This window comes from Melospiza melodia, chromosome 1, assembly GCF_035770615.1.
Source record: "Melospiza melodia melodia isolate bMelMel2 chromosome 1, bMelMel2.pri, whole genome shotgun sequence".
Lineage (NCBI taxonomy): Eukaryota > Metazoa > Chordata > Aves > Passeriformes > Passerellidae > Melospiza > Melospiza melodia.
The window spans coordinates 22,428,763-22,452,512 of NC_086194.1; the positions used below are offsets into that span (position 1 = coordinate 22,428,763).

General features: G+C 39.6%; 1 protein-coding gene across 1 annotated transcript; it reads right to left on the reverse strand.

The window, feature by feature from the left end:
* Positions 1-1,545: 1,545 nt before the first annotated feature.
* Positions 1,546-21,787, reverse strand: STEAP4 (STEAP4 metalloreductase). Its single transcript, XM_063176573.1, has 5 exons — positions 21,669-21,787; positions 6,415-6,870; positions 4,502-5,029; positions 3,784-3,948; positions 1,546-2,786 (listed from the first exon to the last, which is right to left on the reverse strand). Exons 2-5 carry the CDS (start codon positions 6,868-6,870, stop codon positions 2,517-2,519), a joined length of 1,419 nt encoding a protein of 472 aa, XP_063032643.1. The 5' UTR covers positions 21,669-21,787; the 3' UTR covers positions 1,546-2,516.
* Between the last annotated feature and the right edge of the window lie 1,963 nt (positions 21,788-23,750).

Sequence of the window (23,750 nt, forward strand, 5' to 3'; positions counted from 1 at the left end):
GAGTGTACAAAGCAGCATTCAGTCTGGCCATGGTAACTTTGTGTTAGTTCCTGGTGAGGGTAAAGGAGACTTGGTTTGGCCTCTTTTAACACAAGGCCCTCAGAAAACACAAAGGAGCCTGTTCGCTCGGAGGAAAAGATGCAGAGCACTTGCACTGTTTGTATTTCATGAAGCACAGCTTTTAAATGGGACTTGCCATGGCTGCTGGAGTTTAAACTCCAACCCACAGGATCAGCTGTGAGAGAGGATGGGCAGGTTTTAAATCTGTACTGGGAGAGAGGCAGAAACCCCAAGAATAAATCCTTTATAAAGTAATATCAAAACCCAGTATATGTCAGTGCTTTGGAACTGTTGCTACTGGTAATAACATATATCTAGAATACCTGTCACTGAGACTAGAATCTACCACCAAAATGGCAAATCTACAGGATATTCACTCAGAATGCTGCTACTTATTTTCTGCTCTTGTCTGTCCCTTTGTACTCATGAAAACACAATCTCTCTCTTTGTTGTTCTGTCTTGTTTTCCTCCTCTCTTTCTACTGCTTCCATCTCTCCTCCAGGGAGATGTAAGAAGATGTTACAGACATCCTCACAACAGTGCTGTCACTTGGGCCTGTTGAGCCTATACCTGATCCCTTCTGCAAGAAATGATTCTGTGGAAAATCATTGAAGGAAGCTTGAAGTGTAGTACTACTCCATCATGGCACAGGTTAAGAAAAACTTCTGTAAAGACTTCCATCAACATATGGGTATCAGTTTAGGACAAGTATAACATATGCACCAGTGCTGGTTAGTAAGAGTACTTGGTGCCAGAATTCTTTCTAAGAAATCTGGCTCCATCAATTGCTGACAGCCCAGATTACTTAACCATTCTTTTGGGCATAAAGAACAGATTCTGGGACAGGGATGACAACGAAGAGAGGGTGTATTGACCAGAATTAAAAAAGACTCCATTTTTGAGAAATGTGTTCAGAACTGTTGTTCAGATAGTTGTTTCTTTAGTTTTGCATTCTTTTTTTTTTAATTTTATTTTTTAAAGCTGCTTGATGATGCTTGTTTGAAAGCACAGCTAGCTATACTAGGTAGCATGTTTATACTTTCATGTATGTGAGTGTTCTTTGTATGGACAGAGAGAACAGCACAGAGGTAAAAAAATAGTAAGCAATTTTCTTCCTATAAAACCAGCACATTTTTTTTTCTTTTCTGTATTCTCCAATCCAAAGGAGACTGTTGGATCTTCTGTTTGCAATTTAACAGGAAGTCACCATCCCAGCTGGAACCTGTTTTCCCCAACATCCTCAGCCTACTTGGATGACTAAGAAAAGATCTGCTTATGTGAGCATCCAAAAAGCAAACAAAGATGGGGGAAGACAAGTCCAGGCAGCTGGCTGAAGGCAGGATCCCATTTTATTATTTGTTCCAAGGCTTCCCAACACCTTTGTGCAACTGAGCATACCAGCAGTTGCATCTTAGCAGAACAGGTTCCCAAGATAATAACAGAGCTCAATGGTGTAAAAAAAAAAAAAATCTTTATTGTCTTTAAAACATGTGTATTTTCATAGAATTTCTGTAATATCACATCCAGCAATTTTTTTTTTGAAAACTCAACAGTATTATCTTCATGAGATATGACTATGACATATAACCCCTCAAATAAAAGGATTTTCCTTCAGTTTCTTTTCTTGCAACTCATTGCTTACACAAAAAAAATCACAAATCATTTTTTTGCCTATACTTGAAAAGCTGAGGCTTGTAAGCACTTCTCACATCTCTGCCATTTTGATCTCTACTCCTTCCCCTTGCCCCTGAATTTCTGGTAGAGCAGTACAAGCAAAGATTCATCAGTCCTTGACCCACACACTTTGAACATCAGTGTTCCTGTACACAAACCAAACAAATCTTACTCAACCATCTCCAAGGCATCAACATAGCTCTCATCTTGGATCAGATATTAATGGAGGACAAACAATGCTAGGAGGCAAAGCTCTGTTCCTTAGCTAGCATCCATCATGCCCCTGTTCTGTTGGTGCTGGTGGCTTCTGGGGTTAGAAACAGGGAAATGAGTGGAAACTCATGCAGGTGTGCATATGGATCTCTGTGGAAATGTGTAGGTGCACGTAGAGCTGAGTCCTGATGGGCAGGATAAGAAAGAGGAGAAAAGACTGTCTAACACCAAAGGTTTCTGTGGTTCTGCTCAGCTCTGGAGGAGTTCAGGACAACAGAAGAGGGACATGGAACAACACCTACTTCTCACATACCCTTCTTAGGATGGAGGGTAAATAGGCAAGGGGAAATAAACAAAGTGAAAAAGGGTCTGAACCTGTGTGAAAGCACGCCTGGGGTGCAGAAACTCAGTGGCCTCCTTTGTATTTAAAGCTTGTCATTGGGGTGGCTTTGTTTTATAGAGCCTGGCCAAGTTTTCACTTTTTCTCTCCCTTAACAGATAGAGTAGGCTTAAGACTTCATCTGGATATGCCCTCATAATATTTTTTTTAATAATACAGTGTAGTCTCATTATACAGCAGACTTGTTGATAATGTAATTTGACTGTTTTGAGTATTTGGGATTTCTCTCCCAGCCCTGCCGAATTTGTGTGAGACGTTTATCTATACAAGGAAATATCAGCACAAATTTGACAACCAGTACAGCACATGGAACAATGAGGGAGAGGATATAGATGTTTGGAAGATACCACTTGTATGCTGATGGGCTCAGGAACCATTTTCCACCATAAACCAGCGTGTGTGCTGTGCACAAAATCAGTGCCAGATATCCCAGTTTGGACTAAAGGAGAAGGAAGGAAAAAAAGAAGGAAAGAAATGGAGGTTAAAACAGTAAATTAAACCAGAACAAATGCAAATTCAAGGACACAGTAAGATTTGTGGCATATGCCAACTTGGGGACTGGTGAAATGAAACTGTTTTATATAACATAAAGGCTCTTATTATTTAAAAAAATAAATTAAAATGGATATAGATTAAATAGTTTGGTTTTTTCTCTGTCAGTAGCCCTTATAATTTTTCCTAGCTCACACATACTGCCTAGTGGCTGTCAAATTTGTGAAAAAGCAGAGAAAACGCTGACATTCAGTGGGGAGATTAAAGATTTTTTTTATGCTGTAGTGCTAATCCATCCAGAAGTATCATACTGTGCAAGTTTTTTGCCTTGATAAAACATTCATTGATAGTAATTTCCCCTTCTCTTGCCTCCCCTCCCCTCCAGCCCAGCTCCTGCAGAGGCACGGCAGCTTGCACCAAACTTCCTCCAAATGGAGAGCTGAGATTATAGTGTTACCAAGGGCAGCCTGTTTACAATCACAGCAGTTTTTGCAGTCTGCAGAAATTGCAGATTCTCTTTAGATGCTTGGCATTGAGAAGATTTGAGTTATAAAGTAATTTTCGGTTCCATTTTAAGTGAATTATCTTGTGAACCAAAAAAATTAACCCAATAAAATGGCTAAATTATTTTGTGACTTGGTACAATTGTGGAATTTGATGTAAAAGTCAGCTTTCTGTTTTTCATTTAGGAGCTCACGTCTTCCCAGCTTTCTCTTGTTAATGCAGTAATCCCTGTTGTACCACAAGCAGCCATCAGAGCAGTTGTGAGTTTTTACAGCAGTATGGCCATGTAGATGTTTTTTTCACTGTGAGATGGTGGATAATGCACATTTGGAGATAATAATGGAGGAAAGTCATAAATCTCTAGTAAACCTGCCCATGGCCACTGTTGATAAGGAAAGGAGGTGTTTTTAAAAAAGGTTTTTTAGAGATGGTCTTCTTACCTGAACAAATCGAAATTCTCGCCAGTTGACATTGTTGCTGACTGAAGGCAAGGAAGTTATTCCCAGAAGAACAAATAAAAAAAATCCTAAAATTCCCAAAGCCAAATAAGAGTCACTAAGCCAGGCATTAGTGTGGTTGAGTGGTTCTGTTTTATTGTTCAGTGCCTGAAGAAAAGAAGACCAGGTGTATTTTAGTGACAGCAGTTTTAGAACCAATTAGGAGAAAAAGTTTCCTTACAGTTAAGTAGGAGATAAATGTTATACATTAACTCTCTGATCATCAGAGATTTACTTTGATGCCTGTTCAAAAAGCAGAAGAATTATATTACATATAGGTTCCATGTAACTATATTTAAGGTGCACATTTTACTGTTCTGTAGACCTGGTAAAGAGAGATATGTGATCCTTTGTTTAATAAGATCAGAAAGTCATAATATATTTCTGAAGATATATGAAGAAATAATGTTTACATTTTCCTTGATTATTTTATTAATATGTCAACTATCTAGGAGGAAGACTGAGGCCAGAAATGCCCTCAACTGAACATAATATCAACAAAATATAGATATATCAATGTCTGAAAAAACAAAAGCTAGGAATATGACTCCATTTTAAAGAACACTGGACTGTCCACATGGATTTCTGAAACTCCAGGTAGATGGTAATATTCTAACAGAGCCAGAAGAAGGGAAGGCTTAGAGCAGGGAACAAAACTTACCTGGGAGATGATTCCTTTGCCGGTTCTCCAGCTTGCGAAGGCGCGCAATGGAGTAACAAGGGTGAACACAGCATGCAGAGAAGCAAATGCCAAGGCAATCAGTCCAAGCTGTTTCCTGCACAGCATCCATTTGTCCAGCCAGTCTGGGAAACGGCGGTACTTGGTCCCTCTGTATAACTGAATAATTGCCGCAAATATGCCAGGCAGATACACCAAGGCGAGAAGGATGAGTGCCATTACAGGGCAGACCCGATTTGGAATGGTAATTGCAATAAAAAATGAAAAGTCTTTTTTTTCATAAATATAAGTGTAAATTATATCAAGAACCACACAGTATAAGAAGAAGAATGCAGTTAGGCCAAGGGACAAAAAGATGGGAAACTTCCACATTGGAAAGAGTTGCAGAGGGTAATTTTCTATTTCCTGAGCAGCCAAGAGGGATCCCTTATCTAATGGAGTGAGACCCAGTGCACGAACAATATTCATGACCATTTGTTTAGCTTCCACATCATCTCCACAGACAAACACCTGCAGACAAAAACAAACAGAAGTTTATTTTTTTTACAGATTTTTGTGACTTTCTCGACTGCCATCCTGCCTATGTATGGACAGTAAGCACAAGCTTCTTTGGCTGATTCTTTGTTTACTTGACTTACTGCTGACCCAAATTAACATAGGCAAAAATGTACCCTATAGGTACTTTTGTCAAAAAAGTAAATGATTATGATTCTTTACTTTAGGGAAGAAGATTGCTTCAAGTGGCAAAATTTTATATCTGCAAAGAACAATGTATAACGGGCATAGTATATGTCTTTGAATAGAAAACTTGACATACTTTTCTGAAGATCTGCAAGTAGTTTGTAAGCACAAGATTTCATAGGACTAAACTGAAGTAAAATTTTCAATAGCAGGAAGTAAGAGCAAAATTTTCATTTGCTGCTATAGTGGTCCATAAATACTCCAGGGAAGTGAGGACAGAGATCTTTAAAACACAATTTGCCTGTCACAAAAGTAAATATTAGTTCTTTCCAGATGTAGTAAAATAGTGAAGAAAACATCTTTTCTGTGAGTGTGTAAGACAATATAGTCCTTTTGGAACTGGGAGAAAGGGGGCAATTTCTGTTTTTTTTGAGATGATGAGGGTTTATAGAACCTTGGCTTGGAAGCCCCTGGGTCTCTAGCCAAAACCATTTATCTGGCAGCAGAGAGCCAAATTTGCAATGCTTTGAGTAGCTGGATGATTTCATGTGCTGTACAAGAGCGCTGTTCTTTGAAGTGACTGAAAACAGGGCCATAATAAATGATTTGTCTGCTTCCTATGGCCAGCTCTGTGCCTGCTGGCCTGTGGTTGAGGAGGTGGTTAAAACAATTTGCACACACTGATGTTGTGTTAAACTTAGGTGGCGATGATTTAAAAAGCTTTAGTAATTTATTTACCTTTCAGCATACTTCTTTTGCCAATACTCATTGCCCTATCACATCCCTTGCCTCCCTTGTTTTGCTTTCTTCATTTTATTCTTTCTGTGAAAATTCCTCCAATCTCATTTCTGTTTAACTTTAGAACTCTGATGACCACTTGATGCAACACCTGATTTGTTGTATCAAATCTCCTTTGTAGTTCTGCTATCTTTCTTCTTTTACTTTTCTGGTGTCTCTAAACACCTTTCTGAATTCAGAGGCCAGGTATTTATACTCAATGTCATACCATATGACATTGAATATGTCATATGAATATGAATATGAAAAATCCAAAGTAAATTTAGCTCACATTTAGTTTGAAATGAGAGATTATAGTGAAAACACCATCTCAGCTCTGCCTAATTCCGCTGTCTCGGGTGTGTTTTGTGCAGCTGAGAAGAAGCCATGTGATGTGTAACTCTGTGGCAGAGGAAATTCCCATTACTCAGCCTTACCTGCCGGCTTGCATCCAGCGTGCCTGACTGCAGGGCCCAGGCTGACACGGTGTTGAAGGCTTTCACAACCTTACTGCCGGGCAGCAGCTGCGCCAGGTGCTCCGCGTTCGACTCCGGGTACTGGTTTAATTTCAAGTTGTTGCTTATGTCCACCAAGACTTTTCCACGGAGAACCTCTGCTAGTGGTGTAAGAAAGTTGTAGTGCTGCCTCTGGATCGCTATAATGATGATGGCAGCTTTCTGTGCTGCCTCTGCATGGCCCAACACCTCTGCATCCTTGGGAATCAGGTTGGATATCTGGGTGCTTCGGCTTCCGTACACCACTGGGTAGCCAGACTGAATCATCTTATGCCCCAGGGCTCGTCCAAAATCTCCAGTTCCAAATATGCACACTGTCTCTCTTTTATTAGAAGTGTTAGGAGCCAAAGCCATCGTGTTGGAAGAATTTTTATTCATCTGTTAAAAAAAACAAGGAACAAACTAAGCAAAACATCAATCTCTTGGAAATAAAAGGTTTGTATTCACTCTGGGTGTACAAAACAGACACCTTAGCCTCTTCTTGTCCTTTAATATGAATCCTGCACACTCTTCTGAATACACAGTCTCAGAAGATTTATGTACCGTTTTAAAAAAGCCATTCTGAATATTCAGTCCTCCATGTCTTACAGCACTCTCTTTTCCATCCATTGTATGGATTTTAACATCCAGCTGAACCTTTTCATTTTTCCACTCTCAAAGAGAAATTTGGAGGAAAAGACACAGGAGTACAGAGAGCAAGGGTACCATACTTTTCAGAGTAATTGCTGCTTATTTATGCTATAGAAAAGCATTGAGGAGGAGTCTGTTTCTAATCAGATTAGAACGTGGAAGGTCTTTTTCAAAATACTTTATGAAGGGTAATTATAAAAAGTAGCTATAAACCTATCTGTTGTTCTCAGTATTTCCTTAATGCAAATAGTCAGTGCCAGTTTGTTTTATTATTGTTCTTCAATTTCCTGAAGAATGTTCCATGAAGCATTTGGACAGTGGACTTGAATATTTCATGTTGAAAATAGATTTTTTATATTTATATATTACTCATAGTAAAATTCTCTTTGAGGTTTTATCTCTCTACCTTTATCACTGTACCTGGCAACTTCAAAGTCTTTAATGTATTATCCATGCAATGGCAGTGTGTTCGCTCTGTACTTGCAGAGTGAGACCCATGATACAAATACAGAATCAAAAAGGTCTGTTCCATAGGTCCTGCAGTAGGTCCACACACTGCTCTCCCTTAACAAAGGTGGACTCAGAGCAGAACACCCAAGACATCCAACAGGAGACCCTGGTCTCAGGGTCTGTCCATCACACAGACCTGTCTGACCCGTCTCTTGGACTGTGCATCAGTTTGGTTCTTAGAGCAGCAATTTAATTTGCAGAGCCCCACTTCAATTCTTAAACTGCCTCGTAGCTAACTGTCCTAGTTAGAGCTGTGGAACCAACATGTTTTACACTTTGCAGGTGAAATTGTAAAGAAAAACAATGCATGAAATGTTTAGTTAGAACCAAAACAACTTCTTTGCTCCTGTTGTTTATGACCCTTTGCTTACATTCTTCTGTGAAGCACCATTCAGAATGCAGCAATTTATAGACACTGCCTTTTAAAACACCGAGATGATGTTCTTCACTTTCTTTTGTATTTTCCTCTAGCCTGAACAGTTTTTTCTTTCTAAAAATCTGACATGATTTTAAACTATTTGACCCAAAACTTGCATTTGTTTGGTGAATGAACATAATCAGGCCTCAGCTTCTCCCTACCTGCCATGACTTAGGGATAAGAGCTGAGAGTCAAGGATGCAAACAGCTGTGGCCTATGCTTTAGGGCACAAGCTTTGCTTGCAAGAGAAACACATAAATTCTTATTCTGAGAATCCAATGTGAAGATTTTTTCTTGGACCACTTCTGTATGTAGGTATGTAGCCCTTGGCTGGCCTCTGCCCGCCCAGCTGCACTCCTGCACTGAGCTGTGGGAGCCCTGGCTTACAGAGGTGCCCAGGCAGATGCTTCTGGTCACTGGGGAAGGAGAGGATTCAGGCAGAGGAGGGCTGAGCACCTGTGTGCTGGAGGATGTGTGAGCCTCAGACAGGCCCCACGGGAGGCTCTGCAGTGCAGCAGGGGGCTAACCCTGGCTCTCTGCAGCTGGACTCCACGTGCTTTGACAAGTAGTACACTGAGCATGAAAATAGATCCTCAAAGGGACCCATCTGAATGTGCCTTGCATGTTTGTGTGCTCTGACACATGCATAAAGTTGCAAGGTCCTTTGACAAATTTGAAAATCATTCTCTGAAGGCTTTATTAATGTCCCACGAGGCTCTAATGTGACTAAAGCTATGAAATTCCTTTCTGGGGATTGTCTGTATTTCAAAAAATAACAGAAGGATTGCTTATGTAATATTAATAATGGTCCAACTCAGTCCCTAATAAGACTCAACTCTCCTTCCTTAATTTTAGTTTTTAACAAAGTAGTCTCCTATCTAAAATAAAAACTTATTTGTAACATTCAATTATCCAGTTGAAAGCATCTGTATTTGTCCTCAAGAAATCCTCAAGTTTTTGCTGAGTGAACTGTGCAATTCATTCTCCCCTCTGAACTAGGGATGGAAAAAAACAAAACTCAGATGGATGACATCAGATATTATATTTGGTAGATCAGTGGAGTTATGTTTTGTTTGGACTTATATTTAACATAGAAATGGATCCACCAGCAAGAAAGAAGTCTATAAAGTACTTCCATTGGTCATTTATACTGAACACCTAATTTACTAGTGAACACTGAACTTGTTTTGCCTGAGAAGAAAAAAAGAGGGAGATGAAAAGAAAAAAATAATGGAAGAAATGGGTTTTTTCCCCCAAAATATGGTTTCCTGAAGTGCTATCTAAGATGTAAAGAGAGTGTAAAAGGCATAGAAAGCTGAAAAGAGCTAAGGTTTGCTTTAGTGCTTGTGGTCTAATATAGCTTAATACCATTTTTAACAAGAGAGAAAATTTGCTTGAATAAATTGAGCAGAATTCACTTTTTCTTTGTAAGAGATAATAAGGATGCCCATAGCAGTTATGAAAGCACAAATTATATATTAGAAATAAACTATTCACCAATGAAATTTTTAACAAATGGATTAATTGTAAAACTGATAGTGCATCTGTTATTTCCGAAAATCACATGTAAGACAAAACAAGTTTACTTTTAAATTCCAGGTCTTCTGCATGCCTTCTTCTAAAAATATAGTAATTAAGTTATTTTTTTCCATATAACCCTTCTTTTTCATGCTTTTGACATGTCTTTGTGTCAGCTAGCTCTAACTGAACCAAAAGAAGGGTTCAGTGGGTTGGCAGTGACTGTCTGGAGGTTAATTCAGGCAGTAGGATAGAGCATATAGGGAGTGTATAGGCACACCCTGGCACTGCTGCCTGTGTTTGAAGAAAATGCAGCATCTCATGGCAACTGTGTGGTTTTAAAGTCAAAAGAAGGAAACTGGACTCCCAGATTCATGGCAGCAGCAGATGGAATCTAAGAAGATAGTAATTTTCTATAGAATGAGGTGTTTTATTGTGGTGTATCAGCGTGACAGATGGGAAGCAGAAATATATCACAAGGGACACAAGGATTTTGGTACCTGGGAGCTCAGCCCAAAGGCTGACACTGGGCTGTCACTCAGCAGCTGGTGGCAGTGGAGCCCTGCTCCATGCCCACGGGTTGTGCTGGGTGCTTTCAAAGCACCAGAGCAAAGCAGAAACACCAGCAAAGAAACATGCAGTGATCATTATCTGTTCTTTTGCACATGTAGCTGTAAATTATTTGAGAAAAAACCATAGAGATTTGTATGCATACATAGTATTTTTCCTTATATCCATCCTCATAACATTAGAGCACTAGTAATGCCTTTTGTTATTTGAAAGATAATCTATGTAAATGTAAACTTCTGCAATGATAGCTGTGTCCTTTCTCCTCTGCAATGTTGTTGTATTCTTCTACACTGAGTTATCCTGTTTTAAGGAAAATGGTGGTAGTCTCTGAGTTTTCTTGGTCAGTAAAGATGAAAGGAGATGCTGAAAATAAAAGAAGTCACTTGCAACACTGTCATTTTCCCCCACTGTATAAACACTAAGGGGAAGTGAACAAAGAGGAAGAGGAAGGTACAATGTTTAGTTAAGCAGTTATGTGCAAATTCTTGAAAATGTAGGAAATTGAATTAAGACAGGCAGATTGCTTTGCACATGGGAAAAAGGAGGGATATCCCAGCAGAAGGAATAACACAGATGAAGTACAATGCCAAAAGTGGAAAAGTGGAGATGGGATGGATAATGGAAATATCAGAAAGATGTAACATGAAATGCAGATGGAAGATCAGTGGAATGATTCAAAAGTTAGAAAGACAAGATGAAAGGAGCAGGAATTAGTAATGTTACTTTTTACATTTTAAAAAGGAACAAAAAAAAATTGCTCTGTTTGTGATCTTAAGAGGTCCTTTCAACAGCAGAATGAACTGTGTTTAAACCAAGTCTGACAGATACTTGTCTCACCTGTTTGTGTGAGACCTTCCTGTGTTATGTGTGCTGAAGCTCCTTGCTTACTGCTTTCTCAGCCATTTTATTAGGCAAATTTTTGTATGAGCAATCTGTATTGCCTCCCCCATAGTAGACACAGCTGTCAAAGGTGTCAGTTTATCCCCCTTCTCTTTGCAGCAGCCTTTGTTGGACATGAAAGCTGTTACTATTTCACCCTTTTCTTCTAGAAATAAAACAGTCCCACATCTTTCCTGTAACTTGTGTTTCTGAGAGTGGTGATCTTTCTCATGGCTTTCTTCTGATGTTTCTAGGCTAAACTGCTCCAGCTGGTAATTAAAAGTGTGGTGCTGACTGCAGTACTCTCACAGAGATCTTACCAGACAGAAAAGGATTGCTTTAGTTGCCTCACAGTCCATGTGCAATCCTGCTGTCACATTTGTCTCATTCACAGCACAGCTGATTCAATAGTCAGTCAGCTTGTGATGCACGAAGGTGATGAGTGCTTTAGCAAGGGGTGTGTGGCAACAGGGACCAAGATGGGGAGTGCAACACCTGGTGCTGAGCTCATTGTTTGCACACCATCCACATGTCAGATTTCCACCTTGGAGTGACTTTGGCCCTGCAGCCTGCATGCCCACTAGCAGCTGAATGCATTCGGGTCCCCCAAGATAACCCTGTAGTGTAAAGCAAAGCTTGAAAGTGATGATCTGCTTCTACATCTGAGCAGAACTGAAATACCAATGCAAATGCATCCTCCTACACCCAGTCCTTTAATTGTACCTCTCCCATGCCACTTACTTCATCCTTGATTTCTGTACTGTTTTCAGAGCTGTATCGTGCACTCGTTCCCATTGAGTAGTATCATATTTTTTCAAACTGTAGCTTCAATTTGTCAAGATTATTCTGATTTCCAGGCTGTCCTCTAATTTGCTTGCAGCCCTTTTTAACTTTGTCAGATTGTCAGCTTTAATAAGTAGAATGTCTACTCTGTCATTGATGCCATTTAATGAAAGAATAGGAGTTTTGTCAGGAGAAACCCTCTGTATATCTGCAGTAAATGCAGTCTTCTATTTTGACAATTGTTAATAGAAAGACTGAAAAATGTTTCTTTTGCTAGTTCCACAGAACCAAGGTAGGGTTGTATTAGTTTAATCCAAACTGCATTTTTTTAGTTTGCTTTTGACATTTTTTCTAACATTTACCATACTAAAAAATTTGCTCGTGTCAAGTTGTATCGCTTCTGTGATTCACAAGGCCTGTTATCTTTTTGTAAGAAATAATGGGGTTGGTTTGGAATGTCTTATTCTTGATTAATCCATGTGCCTATCATCTGTTTCTTTCTTATATTCTATTTGCTTCCTCTATTTGCTTGAGAATTGTATTTAAATGGATTATTTAAAAGGACCATAATTCTGCACCTCCTCTTTCATCTTACATTTTAAAATATCTGTTATTACCTTTCCAGTCTTTCAAAACTTTACCTCCTCCAGACAATTCTTAAAGACAGTATTTACAACTGTGGAAATGCTTCAATTATCCCCTAAATGGTATGAGATGAATTCCATCAGCCTCACTGATCTCAGGTCATTTAACTCACATAAGCATGGCCTAATCTCATTTTTCTGTCATTTAGCAAGTATTTCCAGCTCTTCACTACTGATGTAAACTCTTCTGTCATGGTTGACCCTTGCATTGAACAAAAGCAAAATAGCCATTACAGAGTTGGCTTTCTTGGAGTCACTAGTCAATAGTTTCCCTCAGTTGAATGGTGGATCAATTCTCTCCTTGATTTTTCTTTAACAGTTTATGTTTTTACAAGAAACTTTTTGTTATTCTATTTGTACCTTACTAATTATATTTCTTTTTGTGCTGTGGCTTTTCAAATCATATCAACATATTGGCACAATTCTGTGCTTGTCCATAGATTTTGGTTTATGTGTGTTATTTGAATATGAAATTTTGAAGAACTGGCAGCTCCAGCCACATGGCTCTCCTATGGCAGTCCTTGCTCTGCATTGCAATCTTTATGTCTCTGCTTTTAACAGAGTTTCTTTAAGCAGCTGCCAATTTCCTGACCTAATTTTCTTCTCAAATTGTACTTCCCATGTAACATCACCTTCCCACCTTCAGGATCTAGTGTGCTCTGCTTGCTATTCTGCTCGGGGAAAAAATCCATTTTTTAACACTTGATGTTTCTTGGTTGCCTGTGGTGGCTCCAAGCTGTGACAGAACCTCTATATTTTCCCCTCTTTGTCCACAATCTTTTACTGGGATTATATTCTTTTATCTCTTGATTCAGGGCAAACTTTTAGAAGACAAAGCAGGATATGAGGACCATGAGAAGAGAAAAGGCCAAAGAAATTTGACCTGTTGCCATGTAAAAGGAAGGTTTACAAGTAGGTCATGGTGTTGTCTACTGTAGGAACTAGAGCCAGGATTTACAACACTCTAAGAATCTTAATCCCAAAGGTGGACATATGGATTATACACACAGCAAATATTATGGGATTTTAACTGTAAAAATAATGGGTCAAAGGCCTTCTTTTTATATAAACTAATTATTTTTGCTGCTATTTCCATGTAAATAAGAGCAAGGATTCTGTTACTCTGTGCAAATAATAGAGAGTGTTAGGGATGGGAATGGCCTTTCAGGAGCAGATTGCCATTGCTCTAGTACAGAATTCTGGAGGCAAATAAAAGTTCTGACTTAATACATGTTGCTCATTTTATAGCATGCTGAGTGTACATTCATATGTGTAAATTCACATATGGCTATACAGAAATCATGACAACAGTATTAAGTGCATATTCCAGTGGTTCTTAGTAGTAGAATTTGGATATGAAATCTGTTTGCTAGGTTCACCTCTCCAGGAAAACCTTGTTTTTTATATTTAAAAAGGGTTATTTTTCTATAATGATGGAGAGACACTTGGATGGACAATTGGGAGCTTATTAAATTGAGTCCATTGCACAGATGAACTCTAATAGTACCTTGCTCCGTGGAGAAGTTAATTCTTTGCTCAGGTTCACTAACTCTGCTTGTACAGGAGTGAACCTGGGGCATCTGGACAAGTGGTTTGGGTTCAGACTGTGCCCTCATTTTAAGCTACCAACATGGCTTCTTACATCAGACCATAACCTCACTGCTCTTTTAACAGGGAGGATTTAGCTGTTTCTGGTTTGGCTTTTGTTGGCTTTTTTGTTTGCTTTGTTTTGTTTTTTTGGCATCTGTATCTCTTGTTTTCATTACAGCAAAGATCAGCCGAGCCCTCTCACACAGCATCCACATTGACAAGTCCTCAAGCCTCTGCCAGAGGTTTTTTCAAAGTTCTGTATCCCTCTAGTCAGGAAACACCTGGAAGAATGCAGTTCCTTTTATGGATTCAGGAACTTGCTTACATGGTTTGAACCACTCAGGCAGGGCTGAGCACAAGACAGCTCATTTAAATAACAGAGGTTCAGAGCATTCTCTTCCAAAACATTTTGAGAAGAGGTTCCCACCACCACTGCAGAGAGTAAGCCCTGAACTCTGTTGGACCTGATGTGATTATTCATTTCAATTTTGCTGGGCTACTGTGAGCTAATCTCGAGTTGGCATTTAATGTTGAAATGGTGAAAATAAGCCCTTGTCTCATGTCCTGCAGACCTTCCTCATGTCTCTTTTAACAGACGAAGCAGGTTCAGTCAGGTTTGCTCCCCCAGTGCCTCTGTGTACCCCTAATGCCTCCCTCCCTAAACATGCATCCTTCTCAATCGTGGTGGAGCACTCCTGGTAGCCACGGTGCTTTGACACCATCCCAATGGCAGGTACTTATGCTGGGGGCAATGAAGAGCACTGCCTATGACCAAAGGTGCCAGAGGCAGTGGACATGGCCAGGATTATTTTTTTTTGTTTTTTAATATCAGGCCTTTATTTCTCATTGTTTCCTTTAAATTCTATGTACCCGTGGGTGAGCATGGTGAACTTGAAACAAATAAGTAAATGGGTACATATGTTTATTTGGATTTATACTTTTTTCTCTGATAATTCTTAGTTTCCCATACTGTCAAGTTCTCCAAAGTTAAACTTTCTTTCTCAAATAGAGGTAATTCTCATTATTGCCCTAAATGTTTATTGCAAGTACTGGAAAGCAGAAGTTATCCCTAGCTGCAGGGGTTTTTTTTCTAAATAAGACTCCTGCTTTGTCTTTTAATTCATGATCAAAAGGCACATATTAGAAAAAAACACCCTAATACAGTAAAATTATATATAGTAGCTCATTAAATATAGTACAAAAAGAGGAAAAGGATGAGTTTACTTCTTGTATAAGTAGTACTGCATCTTTGGAATACTTTATGAAGTATTTCACACATGCTTAATATACAGTCATTCTGTTGTAATGTGGAAAACTGGTGAAATGAGATTTAGAAATTGTCCTCAGAAAGACAGGTAAACTACTCTGAGGCAATTCCATTTACTTAAAATTTAATTTTACTGTTTCCACAGAGAGAGAAGGAAGATACTCTATAACAAAAAATGTTTCTTACAAGATGACATTTGTGGAACCAAATCTGCCCTAAAATACAAATTGCATTTTCTGTTTCTTGATACACCTAAAACCAAAAAGCATGTGGCTAAACTACTGGCCCATGATTAATCCAGTACTTAAACACATGAAGAAAACAGCAGAATAGCTCCAGCAAACCTTTTACAACAAATTATGCATGAATTTTCTTTGAAGCAAATGAATATCTGCTGTTCTTCTCAGCAGAAAATTCTGAACTCTTAAGTTTTGACAAAGCTGATAAAAATTAATTTTTGAGACAATAAATCCTCCTATGGAGGACACTGCATTTCCCACATCTTCACTTTTTATCAGGAGTACACTAAAACTGCCTGGAGGCTCTTCAAACAGATGAAATATAGTCCTAAATAGATGTGCTTAATGTTGTCTAAATCATAGCAAAATACTGAGAGGGCTGGAAATCTCACCACCTCCAGCTGCTCCCATAATACACAGCCATAACTTGAGTCATTTCCTCAGTCTCTTCAGGGCTGTTGTTTTATTTTGAGGTTTGTAGGTATTAAGCTTTAATTCAGCCTATTCAACTGCAAGAAGAATGAAAATATTTCTTAAAACACGTGAAGGTGAGCAAGTGTGAGGAGAGAGAGATCCCTGCCTACAGTACAGGGGCACTGGCTTTATCCCAGCTGGCCCAGGAATGTTCTGAGGCCTGGAAATCCATGCTTGAAGATCCCCCAGGCATGGAGAGGCACCTCTTGGATTCCTGCCGAGGCCTGTGAAGTGATTTTCTTGAGCATCTTTTATCTGCCATTTAGAGACAGTAACAAGTAGCTGCGTCTCACAGAGAAATAACACTAGAAATAATAAAGCCTGGCTTCCTAGGGGTTTGTGTTTCTTGGCTGATTACAGGCACTGATTGAAACTGTTTCTAATCACAGGAGATGACTCCTGCAACATTTCTTCTAGTGGATTTTAGGTATTTCAAATGTATATAGCCACATTATAGTCTTTCATTTTTCAGGACTCTTCTGTGGGCTCTTCAGCTGCCCTCTTTCATGCAACATGAGAAGAAGTGAGCACTCTGCCCCCCTGGTATATTTGTTTGAAACCATCAGTAAAAAAATGATTGAGGAACACATATAAATGTGAGATACTCGTGTACCTCTCCATGACTAAAGAGGATTTCTCATTCCTACAGAAGTCAAGCTAAAGTAATGGACACCCCAAAAATTTGTGAAGTACACACACCCAAATGCATGTCTGTACCACCAAAAGATAAGGAAGAGAGTGGAGCAGTTTTTACCCAACATTGTTATGGTGTCTTGACAATAATGGAGAATGAGGAGCGGATTTTATCTGGGAGGATTTTACTGACAGCCATCAGTGCCTTGCAGTGAGACTGGAATTAGCTGAAATTAAACCAGCAACCTACCAAAACCAGGCCTTCTGAACACTAAAAATGTGTTCATGCCACATATTTATTATGGGCTCTAGGAGAGCATGAAAACCTGACTCTCTTCCCATTTACACTAATGAATTCTTGATTTGCAGTTCTCTTGCTTTTGGACCAGGTTGCACAAGTGGGAGAATGAAGCTCAGTGGTTTTGTTGCACCTTTCACAAAAGAAAGGGCAAAGTGGCTGCAGTGGTGCAGCAGCAATGTTCTTGGCTGTCTTACACTCTTAGAAATCTGAGAAGTGAGAAGATGATGAAATATTTAAGGAAAACAGAGCACGAATATGAAATTTTCTTGCCAAAACAAATAAATGTGGATTTGCAACATTTCGGGAAGGGGGCCAAGCAGATTTTACAGAAAGTTCATTAATCCAGGTTTAAAGACATATGATTGGACAATCCAAGACTGTGGATAACTTCATCAGTTCCCTTACTCACTTGATGCGAAGTGTACTAATTGTATTTACTTGCTCCTTTTTGTTTCCTTTCTTTATTTCATGTGGACTTGAACATTTTCCTCTCTCATTTCACTGAATCTGAGTGGCATCTGCAGAGACATGCCTGCCTCCAGGACAAAATGAACACTGATATTTTCAGAAGAAATTATTCCTCAAAAAAAAAAACCCCAAAACACACCAACCCAAAATACCCCAAAAACAAAAGAAAAAAGAGAGTGAGATAGATATAATATGCTGTTGCATTTTTCAACACAGAAAAATTCTTATCAGACAATCTTTTAAGTACTTGTCAAGATGGAAGAAGATCCCCTTCTTACTGAGCTGCTGATTTCAAAACTCTTTAAGCAATAACCTTAAGTTACAGGCTTTGAAAATTAATTGCTGAGGAGCCTGAATTTGGAAACATGCTCTTAAAATAGAAAAAAAAAAAAAACAGCAACAGGATTAGTAAAAAATTGACAGAGCTGTTCAGGGCGGCATCCGGTACTGAGAAAAGAAAATATATAGGGTTTATGGGGTTTTTTGGTTTTTTTGGTTTTTTTTGAACGAAAGCATCCTTTGAGTTCAGCCCAGGTTTTGCAGATGGGGGAGCTGCTGCTGGTGATTCCTGCCTGGCAAGCAGGGGTGGTGTGCACAGCAGCTTACAGGGCAGCCAGAGTTATCCTGCGCCACTGCATGGGGGACAGGAACCCTAACAAAACATCTCCTACCAATCCCTGCTGCCTGTGCCCTCTGACACAGGGACCTTCAGAGAGAACTCACCCTGATTTCTGTCTTCTGCTGGCTCCTGGGTCTCAGTCAGGGTCTGAGACCTACCCCATTTCCTACCCCTGTGAAATATGTGGGGATGAGGCAGAAGCCACTCTTGGTTCTGCGTGTCAAGACCATGCAATAAGCAAAAAAAGGAGTGAAGGAAAAGATGGATATTTGGAACAGAGACAAATGAAAAGCTTTTTACTAAACTTAGCTGAAGAGCAAAGAAGAGGGTGCCAGGAGGTCGGAAACAAAGTGTCATGCTGCTTCTGTAATTGCCTAATTGGACAAAGTAATTCCCTCCTGCAGGGTGACCCTCTCTTGATATCCAGCAAGGAAATGCCATACAAAATAAGGAACTGAATTTTCTGAATAAACTCACTGTCTTTATTGAATTACCATTTTATGCTATTATGATTATTGCATAATTATCCACTTTTTGTGAGTACTCATGTCTTTTTACATATTTCCTGCTCTCACAGTCATCATAGCATGGGACCACCCCAGAGAAATCATTTGTCAAACTATCTTCCACTTTAATGATGCCAGAAAGTGTTTTGCTCTTTGTAATCAACTTCTCCACTTAATTTCTTAGCTCTTAAGGCTTGTTTATCTGGAGGCCTCCAGAAACTTGCTCACATAGTTGGCATCACTAAAGGTGGTAGGCAGCAGTAAAACACTTTGATCCAAGTCCTCAGGTGCTGTAACTTGTCTGAATTGTATGGCTGAGCCTTTTCACCATTGATCAAGCAGTTTGTAGCAGATTATTATAATTGAGCACCTTTGAAGTGCCAAGTTGTATGAACTCTGGAGCAGTTCATGTTTCAGAACTCAAATCAAATTTATTAATATTCTAATTTTGTAGGGATATAGTGCTGTTTATGGAGGTGGTTTTTCTGTACATTTTTACTTGTCCTGGCAAGGCTGTTCCACTCTGGAAAAGCCAAGATAATTTCATGTAGCCAAGGGATAATTTCATGTAGGGAAATTATCCTTAGCTAAGAACCTGTCCTCAACTCCTGATTTAATTTTAATCTCATGTTTTTCAAAGACAGTCATGGGAACAGCGTGTCCCAGTGGAAGGTTAGACCCAGCCTTGCTGCCGAGCCAGGCTGATCTGTGCTGCTGATCCAGGCTCTGCAACAAACAAAGCAGCTCAGCCAAGCATTGGAAGAGCAGCCCCAAGCCAGGCAGCCTGAGCCTGTCCCCAGCAAAGCTGGGGCATTTCTCTGGTAACCCCACCAGCAGAGACAGCACTCAACAGTTTAGTAAAGTAAAAACAAAGCTGAAAGTCACCTTGGCAGTGGTGCATCCAGGGCTGCACTCAGTAGTCACTATGCAGTTGGGAGGAAGCTCTGTGACCCCTCTAATGAATGCCTTTGCTGGCAGCTATTCCTTGTGTCCAAGAGGCACGAGTGTAACCAGTGCCCCCCTGAGCTGCCCCCCAGCACAGTCCCAGAGCCCTGCTCAGACCTCCTCAGCTGGGGGACAGAGCTGTTGGGAGCCCAGGAAGGGCTCACCAGGGCATTTGGGAGTGCCCCTGCTTCTCACAGCCCTGCCTACAAACGTCTAGTAAGTGAATTAAATGAGTGTTTTATTGACAGTGCTCTCACAAAAGGGAGTACGTGTTGGAGAAATTTTAGAAAAGAAGACAGTATGTGGTTCTAAACCGTGATGTCAAAAGAGGAAAAAAATCCCCAGGATTTTGTTTTAGAGCATACAGGGACAAAAGCTCCCCACAACTGACATGCAATAAGCATTCAAATGTTACATTTAAATACCTGTCTCTACATTTTCTTCCCAAAACCTGGCTTTTGAACACCAAAGTCAATATACATGAAAATTTGAATAAAATAGAAATAAAGTCAAAATGCCAGTGCCTCTAAAATGTCCCACAGAAAATAAGATATTGAAAATCTTGCAGTTTCACTCTGCTAGTTCAGCAACCAAGATGAGAAACGAAGAAATGTTGGCTCAAATCTTGAAGTTACCAAATAAAGTGGTTTAAATAAGAAATAGACTAGGGAGCAGTGAAGGAGACCTTAAAATATGTAGATTTTAATTACCCTGCCTGAAAGTCTCAGCTGCTGCCTGTATTTTTGAGAGACTGGGTTTATAGGGAGCACCCAGCATGCTGATAGGGTTTTTACTTTGGAGTAGCCCTGGTCTGGTCCTGTGAGCTTAACTGCAATTAGCTGTGAGATTGGTTTGTTTCCCCCATGAGCAGCCAAGATTGCCTGTCCTCAGCTGCTCTGCAATGTGAGACATGGAATCATACATGGTGGAGAGCAGCAGATTCATTCCCAAGGGAGCTCCTGCTCTGGAGCCAGCTACTAGTGTGGGCTACACACTTTGTTCATAATTTCCCAACTCAAAGTAGAACTTCATCTGATTATCATTTCTGCCTGTAACTAGGAGAAGTAATTAAAAAACATACCATCTGCCTAAAAACGTACAAATATGAAAAGTGCCTAATATATTTTTTGTGAGAAAAGTCCAATAGGGGGGAAGAAAACAGCGATGCTTGATTTCTCAATGATTATTGCAATATTTTGGTATGTAGTTACAGTGCTACTTCATGCTAGTCTAAATCATTTCTGTTAACAAATCTAGGAGCTTCAGAAAGGCCACATCTAAAAAAGAATTTTCATCTTCCTCTAATTGCATCATTTTATGGACTCTTAAAGACTTGAAAAAATTGGCCTACAGTCTGAGTGACAGTTTGCGTTACAGATTTAGAGAGGATATGAAATTTTCCTATATCAAAGCTGAAGAACAGTTCTGACAGCTGCAAATGTTCTCTGAATTAATAATGTGGAGCTGGTATAAGACAATATTTAAGAAAAATCCATTTCTCTCTGCAGCATTGAAGCCCCTTGCTTATAAAATATTAAACAGCATTAAAATTGGTATGCTGCTTGAATGGAATGAGAGAACTTGAGATCCACATATGAATCCATAAGTAAAAATAATCATTAGTTCTAACTTTTATTAGTGATAACTTATAATTCAGGCTAAAACAACACCCTTCCCTTGCTGCTAAAATTCAAACCAATATTTTGGCTCTGGCATAGGAAAGAAAATCCACTTTCTAGCTTCATTATTTAAACCTCACTGACCAATCCTTATTTGCAGAAGCCTTCTTCACTGTATAACAATAGCTATAACAAACACCTCTGGAAGATTAAATAAGCCTGTTATCTGCTATGTAAGCTCTCTGAATATTAACTCACAAATCTGAAGTTTTGGTTTGTCCTGACTTTACACATAAAATTACTTGCTTATTTCTCAGTGCTTCCTTACATCAGCTCTTAGCTACAAAAAGATTGTATGATGTCAATAAAAACCCAGGAGACATAGCTTGGCTTTCTGGTCTTATTGTCTAGCAGAGGGAAAGGCAGGGCTAAACTTTCATCAGGAGACTTAAAAATTTAACTTCAAGCCCACCTAAACTTCTCAGGTTGACAGTTTAGCCATTTTGCTCCCCATTCTCACCGGCAGGAATGAGAGGAACCTGTGTCATCCGTGTAAAACTCACCTGTGCACTCAACCTGCTGCAGTCCCCCTGAGCAAGCCAGTGCTTTCCTGGACCAAGGGAAACCTCAGGAGCTGCAGAGAGGTCCTGCTGCCTGGAGCAGACACAGAAACCCTGGCAGCCCAGCTGGTATTTATCCGGAGGGAGCCAGGGTGAGTGTACAGGGCAGGAATATGTGAGGGGATGTTGCAAGCCTTTTCTGTCTGTGTGGGATGAAAGAACTTCCCGTCAAAGTCTCAGGGAAAGTCCCAGCCCTTGTATTTACAGCTGAGGTGAAGCTGTGGTTGCTTTTATCATGCTGGCACTGACTTGCCCTTGGCTATTGGCTAGAGCTAAGGGTTGGCTGCCTTTCCCCACTCTTGTAAGACTAACCAGAATTGTGTAAGCCAGCAATGTTGTAGCAGCACGACAACAAATATTTGCCTGGAAGGAAACCTGCTTTTTTGTGTCTTGGCTCGTCTGTGCCATTCCACCTGTAGGTAAGGACAGGAAGATTGCCACACTGGGAAGAAAAGAATTTGGCATGGAGTGGTTGAAAGTAGCTGATCTCTGAAATTCTCTGGATATTCTTGGTAAGTGCAGCTATCCTGAGGTGCCAGAGTCTGTGATGGATAAGTGTTGAGAAATGAGTCTTTGAGGGCTAAGCCACTGTGTAGATGTGAATTTTGTGATGTTATATATCTGTTTGAAATGGGACATAATTCAAAAGAGATGACTTGAGCATCATTGAACTAGATCATAATCCAGATAAGAGCAAGGGGCTAAGAAAATCCCACTAGCTCTGAAATTCCATAAGTTTGAAAAGTGACTGGAAAGGGGATTTAAATAATATAGCACTTTAGACTTGCAAGCAATTTCTGACATTAAATAGGCAGATAGTAAAAGAAAAATATTTTTACACAATCTTGACTTTGGGAGATTTACTGGAAACTAATTAGAAAAGCACACTAAGAGGAAAGAGGAAAGAGTTTTATATATAGAATATATAAAACACAGAGGTAGTTTCTAAAAACAGAAAGGACAATAAGAAGTTTCATTCAGAACAATCTGTGACTCCACTAGGGCTGCAGAAAGTATATTTGAGAGCTTGAGTTCTAGAAAAGAGATCAGGTCATGTTTGAGATTTAGAATAGGAGTAGCCTGTGTCATTTGTACACTGTGCTAAAAAGCATAAGCCAGTTTGATGCCTGAATTTCTGGAAGAGATCCAGGAAGTGAAAAGGGGATATATCACCTTGAAAGAGCTTGGAAGATTCAACAAGGTGCCCCTGGCCTGTGCAGAGTGCATGACCTGGCTCAGAATGTCCAGTGAGGCAGAGGATGTCTGGGGGTAACCAGTGCAGTGTTCATTGGCAGGTGACCCTTATAGGAAGATGCTGCCAAGAATTGTTTTACACTTAAATTAAAGGGAATGGAGAGGAAAACAGTAGACTTGCAGAATTTAAAAGCACAAGGCTAACCGCACAGAAGCTATATGAGAAATAAATGTACAAATTCATAATAGATGGGAAAAAGGGCAAGTGCAATGCAATTCAGTGCAAGTTGATCTAAGCATTGATTTCCTGTGTAATAACATGATAATAAAAAAATCTGAAAATAATTTGAGGCTATTTTCCAGTGGATAAATACCTTCTGAATACTAAAAAAAACCCCAGGAAATCATTGAGTTGTCCAACATTTCACACACCTATGTGATCCCTTCACATTGTAAAGCAATGCTTTAAAGAGCAGCTGAATATGCTCATTGCTCTGGAACAACTGGAAGAACAGACAAAATAATTCTTGTAATTATAGGAAAGATAAATGAAACTCCTTGTTCATCCATTGATGGGCCTGAAGAAAAACGAAGAGGTCTGTGACAGAGGTTCTGGTGGCTGTTCATATTAGCAAAAATAAAAGAGGGTTTTTAAAAATTTTTTGAAACATTTGTGAGCTGCACTCTTTTCTCAGATGTGTATTTAGGCTGCATTTAGCACCTGAGGAAAATTGTGATGAATTTTTCCAACCTTTCAGGTTAGTAAGATTTATACCGATGACATTTAGATTTGATGAAAAAATACTGCCTCAGGGTAGACATGGAAAGAAA